The sequence below is a fragment of the Microcaecilia unicolor genome, chromosome 3, assembly GCF_901765095.1.
Source record: "Microcaecilia unicolor chromosome 3, aMicUni1.1, whole genome shotgun sequence".
NCBI lineage: Eukaryota > Metazoa > Chordata > Amphibia > Gymnophiona > Siphonopidae > Microcaecilia > Microcaecilia unicolor.
The window spans coordinates 301,092,825-301,105,299 of NC_044033.1; the positions used below are offsets into that span (position 1 = coordinate 301,092,825).

At 52.8% G+C, this 12,475-nt stretch overlaps 1 protein-coding gene across 1 annotated transcript in view; it reads right to left on the bottom strand.

Moving 5' to 3' along the window:
• Positions 1-12,475, bottom strand: part of CERS5 (ceramide synthase 5) — a 393,477-nt gene that overhangs the window by 84,715 nt on the left and 296,287 nt on the right. Inside the window, 1 exon segment of the mRNA XM_030198235.1 lies at positions 10,913-11,069. Within this exon segment, the coding sequence (XP_030054095.1) occupies positions 10,913-11,069 (157 nt within the window).

Genomic DNA, 12,475 nt, shown 5'->3' on the forward strand with positions numbered 1-12,475 from the left:
GCCTGAAACACTGCTTTCAACTCTAGGCGGTTGATGGACCACTCCGACTCCTCGGGTGTCCATAGACCCTGGGCATGCTTCCCCTTGCAATGTGCGCCCCAGCCTTTCAGACTGGCATCTGTCACCACTAGGCACCAATCGGGGAGCGCCAGCGGCATTCCTCGCCGCAGCATGCTGTCTAAGAGCCACCACTCCATGCTGAGTCGGGCCGCAGGGAGCCAAGACAGTCTGCATTGGTAATCCTGAGATACTGGAGACCATCTTTGGAGTAGAGCATAGTGTAGAGGTCTCAGGTGCGCTCTCGCCCAGGGCACCAGTTCCATGGTGGCCGTCATCGATCCAAGCAGCTGGACAATGTCCCAAGCTCGCGGGCGGGGCATCCTCAGGAGCAGACGGACCTGATTCTGAAGCTTGTACCGCCTTAGCTCGGGTAGGTACACATACACCGAGGCTGTGTCGAACCTGGCCCCCAAATATTCTAGAGACTGCGAGGGGGTCAGGTGACTTTTGGCCAAATTGATGACCCAGCCCAGAGATTGAAGTACTGAGACCACTCTGGCTGTTACATGCTGACTCTCTGCAGCAGAGTTTGCTCGAATGAGCCAGTCGTCCAGGTACGGGTGAACCCGAATACCCTCTCGCCTTAGAAAGGCAGCTACTACCACCATAACCTTCGAAAGGGTGCGGGGAGCTGTGGCGAGACCAAAAGGCAAGGCCCGGAACTGGAAATGCTTTCCCATCATCGCAAACCTCAGAAACTTCTGGTGTGGGAGCCAAATTGGAATGTGCAAGTAAGCTTCTTTCAGGTCCAGAGACGTGAGAAACTCTCCTGGCTGTACCGCCGCAATGACGGAGCGCAGGGTTTCCATGTGAAAATGCCGCACTCTCAGGGACTTGTTTAATTCTTTTAAGTCCAGAATAGGGCGAAAAGACCCTCCTTTTCGCGGCACCACAAAGTAGATGGAATAGCGGCCGCAGCAGTGTTCGGCGGGAGGTACCGGGGACACGGCCCCTATCTGAATCAGACCTTGTAAAGTCTCCTCTACCGCCGCCTGTTTGGCGGCAGAACCGCATCGGGACTCCACTAACACGTCTCTTACAGGGGCGTCAAATTCTATTCTGTAACCGTCTCTGATCAGGTCCAAGACCCACTGATCTGAGGAAATGTTGGCCCACTCCTCGGCAAAGAGGGAAAGACGTCCTCCGATGACAGGACTCGAGGAGAGGGCCGGCGCACCATCATTGAGAGGGTTGACCCTGAACTCCAGGCCTTGAGCCAGTGGCTGTGGAACGTTTGTCCAAGCGAAAGGAGTTCCTCTGCTGAAAACGGGCACGAGAAGTGAACCCAGCAGAACGCCCCAGATGGTACCTTCGAGCTTCACGAAAGCAAGGTCTGTAAGATGAGTGGACAGCCGCACCCTTAGAGGAAGGCCGAAGCCTATCTTCGGGCAAGCGTTAGGGTTTAGCCTCACCCAGGCCCTTCACAATTTTCTCCAACTCCTCACCAAACAGGAGAAAACCTTGAAAGGGCAACTTCACCAACCTTTGCTTAGAGGCCATGTCCGCCGCCCAATGCCGTAGCCAAAGAAGACGGCGAGCCGCCACTGCTACTGCCATGTGTTTAGCCGAAGCTCTGACAATATCATAAAGGGCGTCAACAAGAAAGGACAAGGCCGCCTCCATCCGCGGAGCCACATCTGAAAAGGGCTCCGCTCCATCTCCGGGCTGTTCCATTGCCTGTTGCAACCAAGCCAGGCAGGCTCTAGCAGCATAACAACTGCATGCAGACGCCCGAATAGTGAGACCTGCAATTTCAAAGGACCGTTTAAGTGCTGATTCCAGTCTACGGTCTTGAATATCCTTCAGGGCAACACCTCCTTCAACAGGGAGGGTAGTTCTCTTTGTCACAGCTGTGACTAGGGCATCCACTTTAGGCATAGCAAAGCGAGCCATATGCTCCTCACTCAGAGGGTATAATTGCCCCATAGCCCTGGAAACTTTCAAAGGTCCCTCGGGGTCAGCCCATTGAGCCAAAATAAGCTCTTGGATGGAGTCATGCAAAGGAAAGGCTCGAGCAGGCTTTTTGGTACTAGCCATCCTAGGATTCACAGAGGAGGCTGTGCCACTGGCAGGGTCCTCAATAGAGAGAGCCTGCAGGGCATCAGTAATAAGCGCTGGCAGCTCATCAGGGTGGAAAATCCTCACCGCGGAGGGATCGTCCAGATCCTGAGTCACTTCTGCACCAGACTCTGGCTCCTCAGACCATGAAGGCCTGCCAGAGTCCTCCGAATCCTCGCAGCCCAACCACGGGGGGGGGGGGGGGGAAAATGGAGGTGCAGCACTCTCTGAAGGGGAATGAGCCCTTCTGCGCTTCATATTCTGCCAATTATCAGGGAATAACGCCTCAGAGGGCATATCCAGGCTACAATCCACCGAGGAGGGGGGCCTTAGAAGAGGCCCATGTCGGGCTTTCTGGGAGAGCTCTTTTAAGCATGTATGCTTTATGCATTAATAAGACAAAATCAGGGGAGAAAAACTCACCCTGGGCACCCGGATCTCTGCCGGGGCTAGTAGCTCCCATATCAGCCTCACTCCGAGGCCTCCCCCCGGGCTCAGGACTCTCCGTCTCAGCAGAGGTCGCGCCATGTGGTAAATTCAAAATGGCGCCCGCTGCCAACTCAGAGCGCGAAGAATCGTCGCTCGCCATGCTCGGGCCGGCTCTAACGTCTGTACAGAGCGAATGCTACATACCTGTAGAAGGTATTCTCCGAGGACAGCAGGCTGATTGTTCTCACTGATGGGTGACGTCCACGGCAGCCCCTCCAATCGGAATCTTCACTAGCAAAGTCCTTTGCTAGTCCTCGCGCGCCCGCGCGGCCGTCTTCCCGCCCGAAACCGGCTCAAGCCGGCCAGTCCAGTATGTAGCAAGACAATACAAGGGAAGACACAACTCCAAAGGGGAGGCGGGCGGGTTTGTGAGAACAATCAGCCTGCTGTCCTCGGAGAATACCTTCTACAGGTATGTAGCATTCGCTTTCTCCGAGGACAAGCAGGCTGCTTGTTCTCACTGATGGGGTATCCCTAGTCCCCCAGGCTCACTCAAAACAACGACCATGGTCAATTGGGCCTCGCAACGGCGAGGACATAACTGAGATTGACCTAAAAAATTTACCAACTAACTGAGAGTGCAGCCTGGAACAGAACAAACAGGGCCCTCGGGGGGTGGAGTTGGATCCTAAAGCCCAAACAGGTTCTGAAGAACTGACTGCCCGAACCGACTGTCGCGTCGGGTATCCTGCTGCAGGCAGTAATGAGATGTGAATGTGTGGACAGATGACCACGTCGCAGCTTTGCAAATTTCTTCAATGGAGGCTGACTTCAAGTGGGCTACCGACGCAGCCATGGCTCTAACATTATGAGCCGTGACATGACCCTCAAGAGCCAGCCCCGCCTGGGCGTAAGTGAAGGAAATGCAATCTGCTAGCCAATTGGATATGGTGCGTTTCCCCACAGCCACTCCCCTCCTATTGGGATCAAAAGAAACAAACAATTGGGCGGACTGTCTGTTGGGCTGTGTCCGCTCCAGATAGAAGGCCAATGCTCTCTTGCAGTCCAATGTGTGCAGCTGACGTTCAGCAGGGCAGGAATGAGGACGGGGAAAGAATGTTGGCAAGACAATTGACTGGTTCAGATGGAACTCCGACACGACCTTTGGCAAGAACTTAGGGTGAGTGCGGAGGACTACTCTGTTATGATGAAATTTGGTGTAAGGGGCCTGGGCTACCAGGGCCTGAAGCTCACTGACTCTACGAGCTGAAGTAACTGCCACCAAGAAAATGACCTTCCAGGTCAAGTACTTCAGATGGCAGGAATTTAGTGGCTCAAAAGGAGGTTTCATCAGCTGGGTGAGAACGACATTGAGATCCCATGACACTGTAGGAGGCTTGACAGGGGGCTTTGACAAAAGCAAACCTCTCATGAAGCGAACAACTAATGGCTGTCCTGAGATCGGCTTACCTTCCACATGGTAATGGTATGCACTGATTGCGCTAAGGTGAACTCTTACAGAGTTGGTCTTGAGACCAGACTCAGACAAGTGCAGAAGGTATTCAAGCAGGGTCTGTGTAGGACAAGAGCGAGGAGCTAGGGCCTTGCTGTCACACCAGACGGCAAACCTCCTCCACAGAAAGAAGTAACTCCTCTTAGTGGAATCTTTCCTGGAAGCAAGCAAGATGCGGGAGACACCCTCTGACAGACCCAAAGAGGCAAAGTCTACGCTCTCAACATCCAGGCCGTGAGAGCCAGGGACCGGAGGCTGGGATGCAGAAGAGCCCCTTCGTCCTGCGTGATGAGGGTCGGAAAACACTCCAATCTCCACGGTTCTTCGGAGGATAACTCCAGAAGAAGAGGGAACCAGATCTGACGCGGCCAAAAAGGAGCAATCAGAATCATGGTGCCTCGGTCTTGCTTGAGTTTCAACAAAGTCTTCCCCACCAGAGGAGTGGGAGGATAAGCATACAGTAGGCCCTCCCCCAATCCAGGAGGAAGGCATCCGATGCCAGTCTGCCGGGGGCCTGAAGCCTGGAACAGAACTGAGGGACTTTGTGATTCGCTCGAGATGCGAAGAGATCCACCAAGGGGGTGCCCCACGCTTGGAAGATCTGGCGCACCACTCGGGAGTTGAGCGACCATTCGTGAGGTTGCATAATCCTGCTCAGTCTGTCGGCCAGACTGTTGTTTACGCCTGCCAGATATGTGGCTTGGAGCACCATGCCGAGACGGCGAGCCCAGAGCCACATGCTGACGGCTTCCTGACACAGGGGGCGAGATCCGGTGCCCCCCTGCTTGTTGACATAGTACATGGCAACCTGGTTGTCTGTCTGAATTTGGATAATTTGGTGGGACAGCCGATCTCTGAAAGCCTTCAGAGCGTTCCAGATCGCTCGCAACTCCAGGAGATTGATCTGTAGACCGCATTCCTGGAGGGACCAGCTTCCTTGGGTGTGAAGCCCATCGACATGAGCTCCCCATCCCAGGAGAGACGCATCCGTGGTCAGCACTTTTTGTGGCTGAGGAATTTGGAAAGGACGTCCCAGAGTCAGATTGGACCAAATCGTCCACCAATACAGGGATTCGAGAAAACTCGTGGACAGGTGGATCACGTCTTCTAGATCCCCAGCAGCTTGAAACCACTGGGAAGCTAGGGTCCATTGAGCAGATCTCATGTGAAGGCGGGCCATGGGAGTCACATGAACTGTGGAGGCCATGTGGCCCAGCAATCTCAACATCTGCCGAGCTGTGATCTGCTGGGACGCTCGCACCCGCAAGACGAGGGACAACAAGTTGTTGGCTCTCGTCTCTGGGAGATAGGCGCGAGCCGTCCGAGAATCCAGCAGAGCTCCTATGAATTCAAGTCTCTGCACTGGGAGAAGGTGGGACTTTGGGTAATTTATTACAAACCCCAGTAGCTCCAGGAGGCGAATAGTCATCTGCATGGACTGCAGGGCTCCTGCCTCGGACGTGTTCTTCACCAGCCAATCGTCGAGATACGGGAACACGTGCACCCCCAGCCTGCGAAGTGCCGCTGCTACTACAGCCAGGCACTTTGTGAACACCCTGGGCGCAGAGGCGAGCCCAAAGGGTAGCACACAGTACTGGAAGTGACGTGTGCCCAGCTGAAATCGCAGATACTGTCTGTGAGCTGGCAGTATCGGGATGTGTGTGTAGGCATCCTTCAAGTCCAGAGAGCATAGCCAATCGTTTTCCTGAATCATGGGAAGAAGGGTGCCCAGGGAAAGCATCCTGAACTTTTCTTTTACGAGATATTTGTTCAGGGCCCTTAGGTCTAGGATGGGACGCATCCCCCCTGTTTTCTTTTCCACAAGGAAGTACCTGGAATAGAATCCCAGCCCTTCTTGCCCGGATGGCACGGGCTCGACCGCATTGGCGCTGAGAAGGGCGGAGAGTTCCTCTGCAAGTACCTGCTTGTGCTGGAAGCTGTAAGACTGAGCTCCCGGTGGACAATTTGGAGGTTTTGAGGCCAAATTGAGGGTGTATCCTTGCCGGACTATTTGCAGAACCCACTGATCGGAGGTTATGAGAGGCCACCTTTGGTGAAAAGCTTTCAACCTCCCCCCGACCGGCAGGTCGCCCGGCACTGATACTTGGATGTCGGCTATGCTCTGCTGGAGCCAGTCAAAAGCTCGCCCCTTGCTTTTGCTGGGGAGCCGCGGGGCCTTGCTGAGGCGCACGCTGCTGACGAGAGCGAGCGCGCTGGGGCTTAGCCTGGGCCGCAGGCTGTCGAGAAGGGGGATTGTACCTACGCTTGCCAGAAGAGTAGGGAACAGTCCTCCTTCCCCCAAAAAATCTTCTACCTGTAGAGGTAGAGGCTGAAGGCTGCCGGCGGGAGAACTTGTCGAATGCGGTGTCCCGCTGGTGGAGATGCTCTACCACCTGCTCGACCTTCTCTCCAAAAATATTGTCCGCACGGCAAGGCGAGTCCGCAATCCGCTGCTGGAGTCTATTCTCCAGGTCGGAGGCACGCAGCCATGAGAGCCTGCGCATCACCACACCTTGAGCAGCGGCCCTGGACGCAACATCAAAGGTGTCATACACCCCTCTGGCCAGGAATTTTCTGCACGCCTTCAGCTGCCTGACCACCTCCTGAAAAGGCTTGGCTTGCTCAGGGGGAAGAGCATCAACCAAGCCCGCCAACTGCCGCACATTGTTCCGCATGTGTATGCTCGTGTAGAGCTGGTAAGACTGGATTTTGGCCACGAGCATAGAAGAATGGTAGGCCTTCCTCCCAAAGGAGTCTAAGGTTCTAGAGTCTTTGCCCGGGGGCGCCGAAGCATGCTCCCTAGAACTCTTAGCCTTCTTTAGGGCCAAATCCACAACTCCAGAGTCATGAGGCAACTGGGTGCGCATCAGCTCTGGGTCCCCATGGATCCGGTACTGGGACTCGATCTTCTTGGGAATGTGGGGATTACTTAGTGGCTTGGTCCAGTTCGCAAGCAATGTCTTTTTTAGGACATGGTGCAAGGGAACAGTGGACGCTTCCTTAGGTGGAGAAGGATAGTCCAGGAGCTCAAACATTTCAGCCCTGGGCTCGTCCTCCACAACCACCGGGAAGGGGATGGCCGTAGACATCTCCCGGACAAAGGAAGCGAAAGACAGACTCTCAGGAGGAGAAAGCTGTCTTTCAGGAGAGGGAGTGGGATCAGAAGGAAGACCCTCAGACTCCTCGTCAGAGAAATATCTGGGGTCTTCCTCTTCTTCCCACGAGGCCTCACCTTCGGTGTCAGACACAAGTTCACGAACCTGTGTCTGCAACCTCGCCCGGCTCGACTCAGTGGAGCCACGTCCACGATGGGGGCGTCGAGAGGTAGACTCCCTCGCCCGCATCGGCGAAGCTCCCTCCGCCGACGTAGTCGGGGAGCCTTCCTGGGAGGTGGCCGCAGTCGGCACCGCACGCGGTACCGACGTCGGGGACCTCACCCCGGGCGATGGGCCAGCCGGCGCCACGCTCGACGGTACCGGAGGCGCAAGCACCACCGGTACCGGAGGGGTAGGGCGCAACAGCTCTCCCAGAATCTCTGGGAGAACGGCCCGGAGGCTCTCGTTCAGAGCGGCTGCAGAGAAAGGCATGGAGGTCGATGCAGGCGTCGACGTCAGAACCTGTTCCGGGCGTGGAGGCTGTTCCGGGCTGTCCAGAGTGGAGCGCATCGACACCTCCTGAACAGAGGGTGAGCGGTCCTCTCGGTGCCGATGCCTGCTGGGTGCCGACTCCCTCGGCGACCCAGAGCTCTCGGTGCCGACGCGGGGAGGAGACCGGTGTCGATGCTTCTTCGACTTCTTCCGAAGCATGTCACCGGAGCTCCCCGGCACCGACGAGGAGGACGTAGAATCCAGCCGTCGCTTCCTCGGGGCCGAGGTCGAAGGAGGTCGATCTCGGAGGGGCTGTACCGCAGGAGCCCTCAGGGTAGGGGGAGACCCACCCGAAGGCTCACCGCCACCAGCAGGGGAATAGACAGCCCTCACCTGCACTCCTGACGATGCACCACCGTCCGACGACATCAGCAGACGAGGTCCCGGTACCACCGACGTCGATGCAGCTATCCGATGTCTCGGCGCCGATGCAGAGGGCCGATGCCTCGATGCACTGGCGGCCGAGGATGAAGGTCTGGACGCTGACGACGTCGATGCACTTGATGACCTTGGTGTCGATGCCGACGAAGAGCCCGAGAACAAAACGTTCCACTGGGCCAATCTCGCTACCTGAGTCCGCCTTTGTAACAGGGAACACAGACTACAGTTCTGAGGACGGTGCTCGGCCCCCAGACACTGAAAACACGACGAGTGCCTATCAGTGAGCGAGATTACCCGGGCGCACTGGGTGCACTTCTTGAAGCCACTGGAAGGCTTCGATGTCAGGGGCGGAAAAATCACGCCGGCGAAATCAAAATCCGAAATGACGAATTTGAGCACCAAAAAGTTTTAGGGAGAAAATCTCGACCGAGGCCGAAAAGAGGCCTACCCCGACGACGAAAGAAAACTTACCGGGGCAAAGACTGAAAAATACGGGAAGGGACAAACGAAGCCCGGGGGGCTTCCGGAGCACTTCCCAACAATTTTTTAAAAGCTTTTCCGAAGAAAACACACGTCAACGAAAAAAAGGACGCGCGAGGTCGACTTTCCGGGGCTCGACACGGCGAAAACACGACCGTACCGAGTGCGGACAAAAGAAGACTGGCCGGCTCGAGCCGGTTTCGGGTGGGAAGACGGCCGCGCATGCGCGGTGCGCGCGAGGACTAGCAAAGGACTTTGCTAGTGAAGATTCCGATTGGAGGGGCTGCCGTGGACGTCACCCATCAGTGAGAACAAGCAGCCTGCTTGTCCTCGGAGAACATGATTTACAGAGCCCCGCTGCTGATCTGCGCTTGCCACACTTGGAACAGCGCTTTATTGTCTCCGCAGCCATTGCCGAAAACGGTGGTAAAATTCAAAAAGGCGGTTCGCGCCAAAATCGCCCCGATCGAGGGCCCACCCCGGAGGAGTCAGAAAACACTCTTACCTCACTGGACCGAGTATCACAGCTCCGGTCCCACAGAAAAAGGCAAGGAAAAACCTCTGTTCCAGCGTCTAAGCGCCAAAGCGCGACGCAACTTTTTTTTTTTTTTTTTTTAAACGCTGTGAGGAAAGCAGAGGTAAATAGAACTCCAGAGGCTCAGGTGAGTGGGAAAGGCAGGGAAAGGGCAAACCTATGTGTGCCTTCATCCACTGTTGGTGGGGAAGGACAGGGAAAGCTAAGCAATGTGTCCACATCCACGAAGGTATGGGTAAGGCAGGGAAAGGGCGAACCTATATGCCTTTAAAGTGAAGCTGCTATAGCCTCCAACACCCCTGCTAACAACTGGCAAAAGCACAGGAGCAACCTCCAGGCAGATTTTAGATGGAACTCGAAGAAGCTGCAGCCACTCTGCTAGGGGAGATAGAGAATACTGAAGAGAGGCAGTGGAGCAAGCTGGTATGAGGCACTGAAAAATGTGTGCTCTCTATCTCCCTCTGCTGGTTCATGGACACAACCCATCTGTAATGGCTGCTTCTGCTTGATGAAAAGGAACAAAAATATTGAGATTTACTGCATGTTCACACATCTATAATAAAAGCAAGAGTAAATAAGGATCAATCAGAAAAGCAAATGCTGAGAAATAGGAGAAAAAACTGACAAAAGGAAAGGAAAATAAATTAAAAAGGAAAATATAGCATAGGATGGGGAATGACATACATTGACACACGTGCCTCATGGAAAGGAAAGCAATCAGAATGGTGGAGAGAAAGAACAAGAGGCAAGATATCAAAGACTATACAGGCAAAAGTATAGATTAAACTTACATGCAAAGGATGGCATTTCCCAGTTCCAACCTGGCACAGAGAAAAGGAGTGAGAAAAGAGTGAAGTGAGGAGTGCTAAGGCATCTAGTCCTTCCCTGGCTAGGTCACCTGGTCAGGAGAGAAAAGCAAGTAGAAGAGCAAAATGTACATTTCCAGGTGCAGCAAGAAAAAAGAGCAAGAGGTAGAGACTGTCTTATGAGCAGCTGCCAAACGACACTCAACTATGGACCATTTCTACAATAGCCAATGCTGAGGTCTTCCTGCACACCTCTTTCAGTGGGCCTCATGCTCTCCCTTTGCTGTGGCTTCCTGTCACCACTGGTTAGCATCGATTACAGGAAAAGGAAAGTGCAGCAGTGTTCTGCCACCCATCTCTCCACATTACAACACAGCTTTACAAGCATTATAAAAATGTGTTAAAGCTTAGAATATTACTCTCTAGATAAAGTGAAAAGTTAAAGTTAATTGTTTTCAAAACTCCCAAGAAAAACAAAAAAATCTGGTAGCTTTCACATATGGCACCACCCATAGCATCTAGTTGGACCAGAAAAACCACATGCTATACATACTGACCCCACTGTATGCAAGACAGTTTGTGACCTTTGTGTGAACACAACTATTTCCAAGTAAAGAATGAGGTTGATAAAGAATTAACAGCAGTAACTTGCATGCAATTGATTTGTCTAGGTGGGGAGACTATCGCTATTCTGGGTGAGAAATTACAAAGCAGCACCTCATACATTAGAAAAGCTTCATTTGCAGGCCTGGTCACACACAGTGTTCAACTTCATGGGGTTGGGAAGATTTAAAAAGGAAAATACTTCCAAGATAAAATCAATTGCTTTCATTTGTTCAGAATAAAACTTGCTTCACCAGGTAAATAAATGGATTACTGATATGGATGATGCCCTAAGCATGGCAAGAACCTTGAAATCAAAAAAGCAGACCTTGTATTTAAATAAATCCTGCCAAAAAAAGAAAAAAACCCTACCCACACAAAAAAACAGCACTATGCTTACCTTTCCCCTAACCAGGGCCTTATAGGCAATGCGAATGATGAGGTAAGACCAGATGACATGCAAGACCTGCAAGATCAGCAGCAGGCCATTGAATAGCCACCAGGATGGGTAAGGTCCAATTAGTGCCCAACTCTCAAAGAGTGTTGTATTCAAGATCCTAAAACAGAAAAAAAAAAAAAGACAGGCATGGTGCTTTGATACTATACGTTTGATGTATTTTATGGTGTACAACAAAGTTACTTACCTGTAGCAGGTGTTCAACAGCAGCAGGACATAATCCTCACAGATGACTGACATAATCAATACAGCCTGGCGTGGGAAACAACTTTTCTAGAAGCCTTTGAGTAGGCTCTGTACGTATGTGTGCCTGTTCCCACCTGTCACATGGGACCTCCTTAATTCATTAAAAGCTAGAGAAATACAACTCCTTGGAGAGGTGGAAGGGTTGCGAGGATTTAAAGACCTGCTATCTTCAGAGAACACCTGCTACAGGTAACTTACTTCATTTTCTCTGAAGAAAAGCAGAACTGCTATATCCTCACATATTAGGACTCCTTAGCTACAGTCTGCTACCTTCAACAGAAGAAAGGGAAAAACAAGTAGGGCTGCCAGGAGCATAGCTACCATTGAGCGAGCCTGGCAAAATGCTCAGGGCTGCCCAATGGTAAGGCCCACCTGCAGTCCTCTGCTGTCTGTCCCACTGTCTGTCTTCCTCGACCACCCACCTACAGTGTCCAGAACCACTATTTCCCTTTCTCTTTCCCCTCCCAATACAAGCCCAGCATCTCCCTCCCCATATGAGCCCAGCATCTCCTTCTGTTTCCCCCACACCTGGCAGTCCTCCAGAATCCCAGTGGGTGACCAGCAGAGGAGGTGATGTGAACACGCTGCCTGCGGCTGGTCCCACCAGGGTCCTTCCTCTGCTGCCTTCCATGATGTCATTTTCTGTGGCCAGATGGCAGAGGAAAGGCCCTGGTGTCATCCCCTGGGATTCTGGATGACGGGACAGAAGATGCTAGACAAACAGAGAGACTGACTCTCCCGGACCCAAAAGGGGAGGATAGAGACTAGACCAAAAGAAAGAGGGAGAGAGATATCAGACCATGTAGGGGGGGGGGGGGGGGGGTCTGGGTACCAGAGGGAGAGGTGATGGCTCTACAGTGGAGAGGGGGGACAGGGGTAACAGAAGAGAGAAAGGGAGAAATGCTGGTCTTGGGGTACGGGGGTGTAGGAGGAAATGAAGAGAAAGGAGAAGCTGGATGGAAGTTGGGGAAGAACAGGAGCACAGAAGAGATGCTTGGTTATTTCAGGTTTAGTTTTAAAGTGGTTTGAGTCTTTTCTACATAAGCGACAATTTCAGGCAATATTAGACTTAGAGACATCTTTATGGTATTCTGGTATATCACAAGGTTCATCATCTGCACTACTATTTAATATCTATATTGCACCTTCCTGTAAAGTTCTAGCTACCTTGGGGGTTCAGTATTGATTGTATGCCTTTGACATGCAATATTTTTTTCCCAATAAAAGACAAAGAGGGGCATTTTTGATAGAACGTCTAAA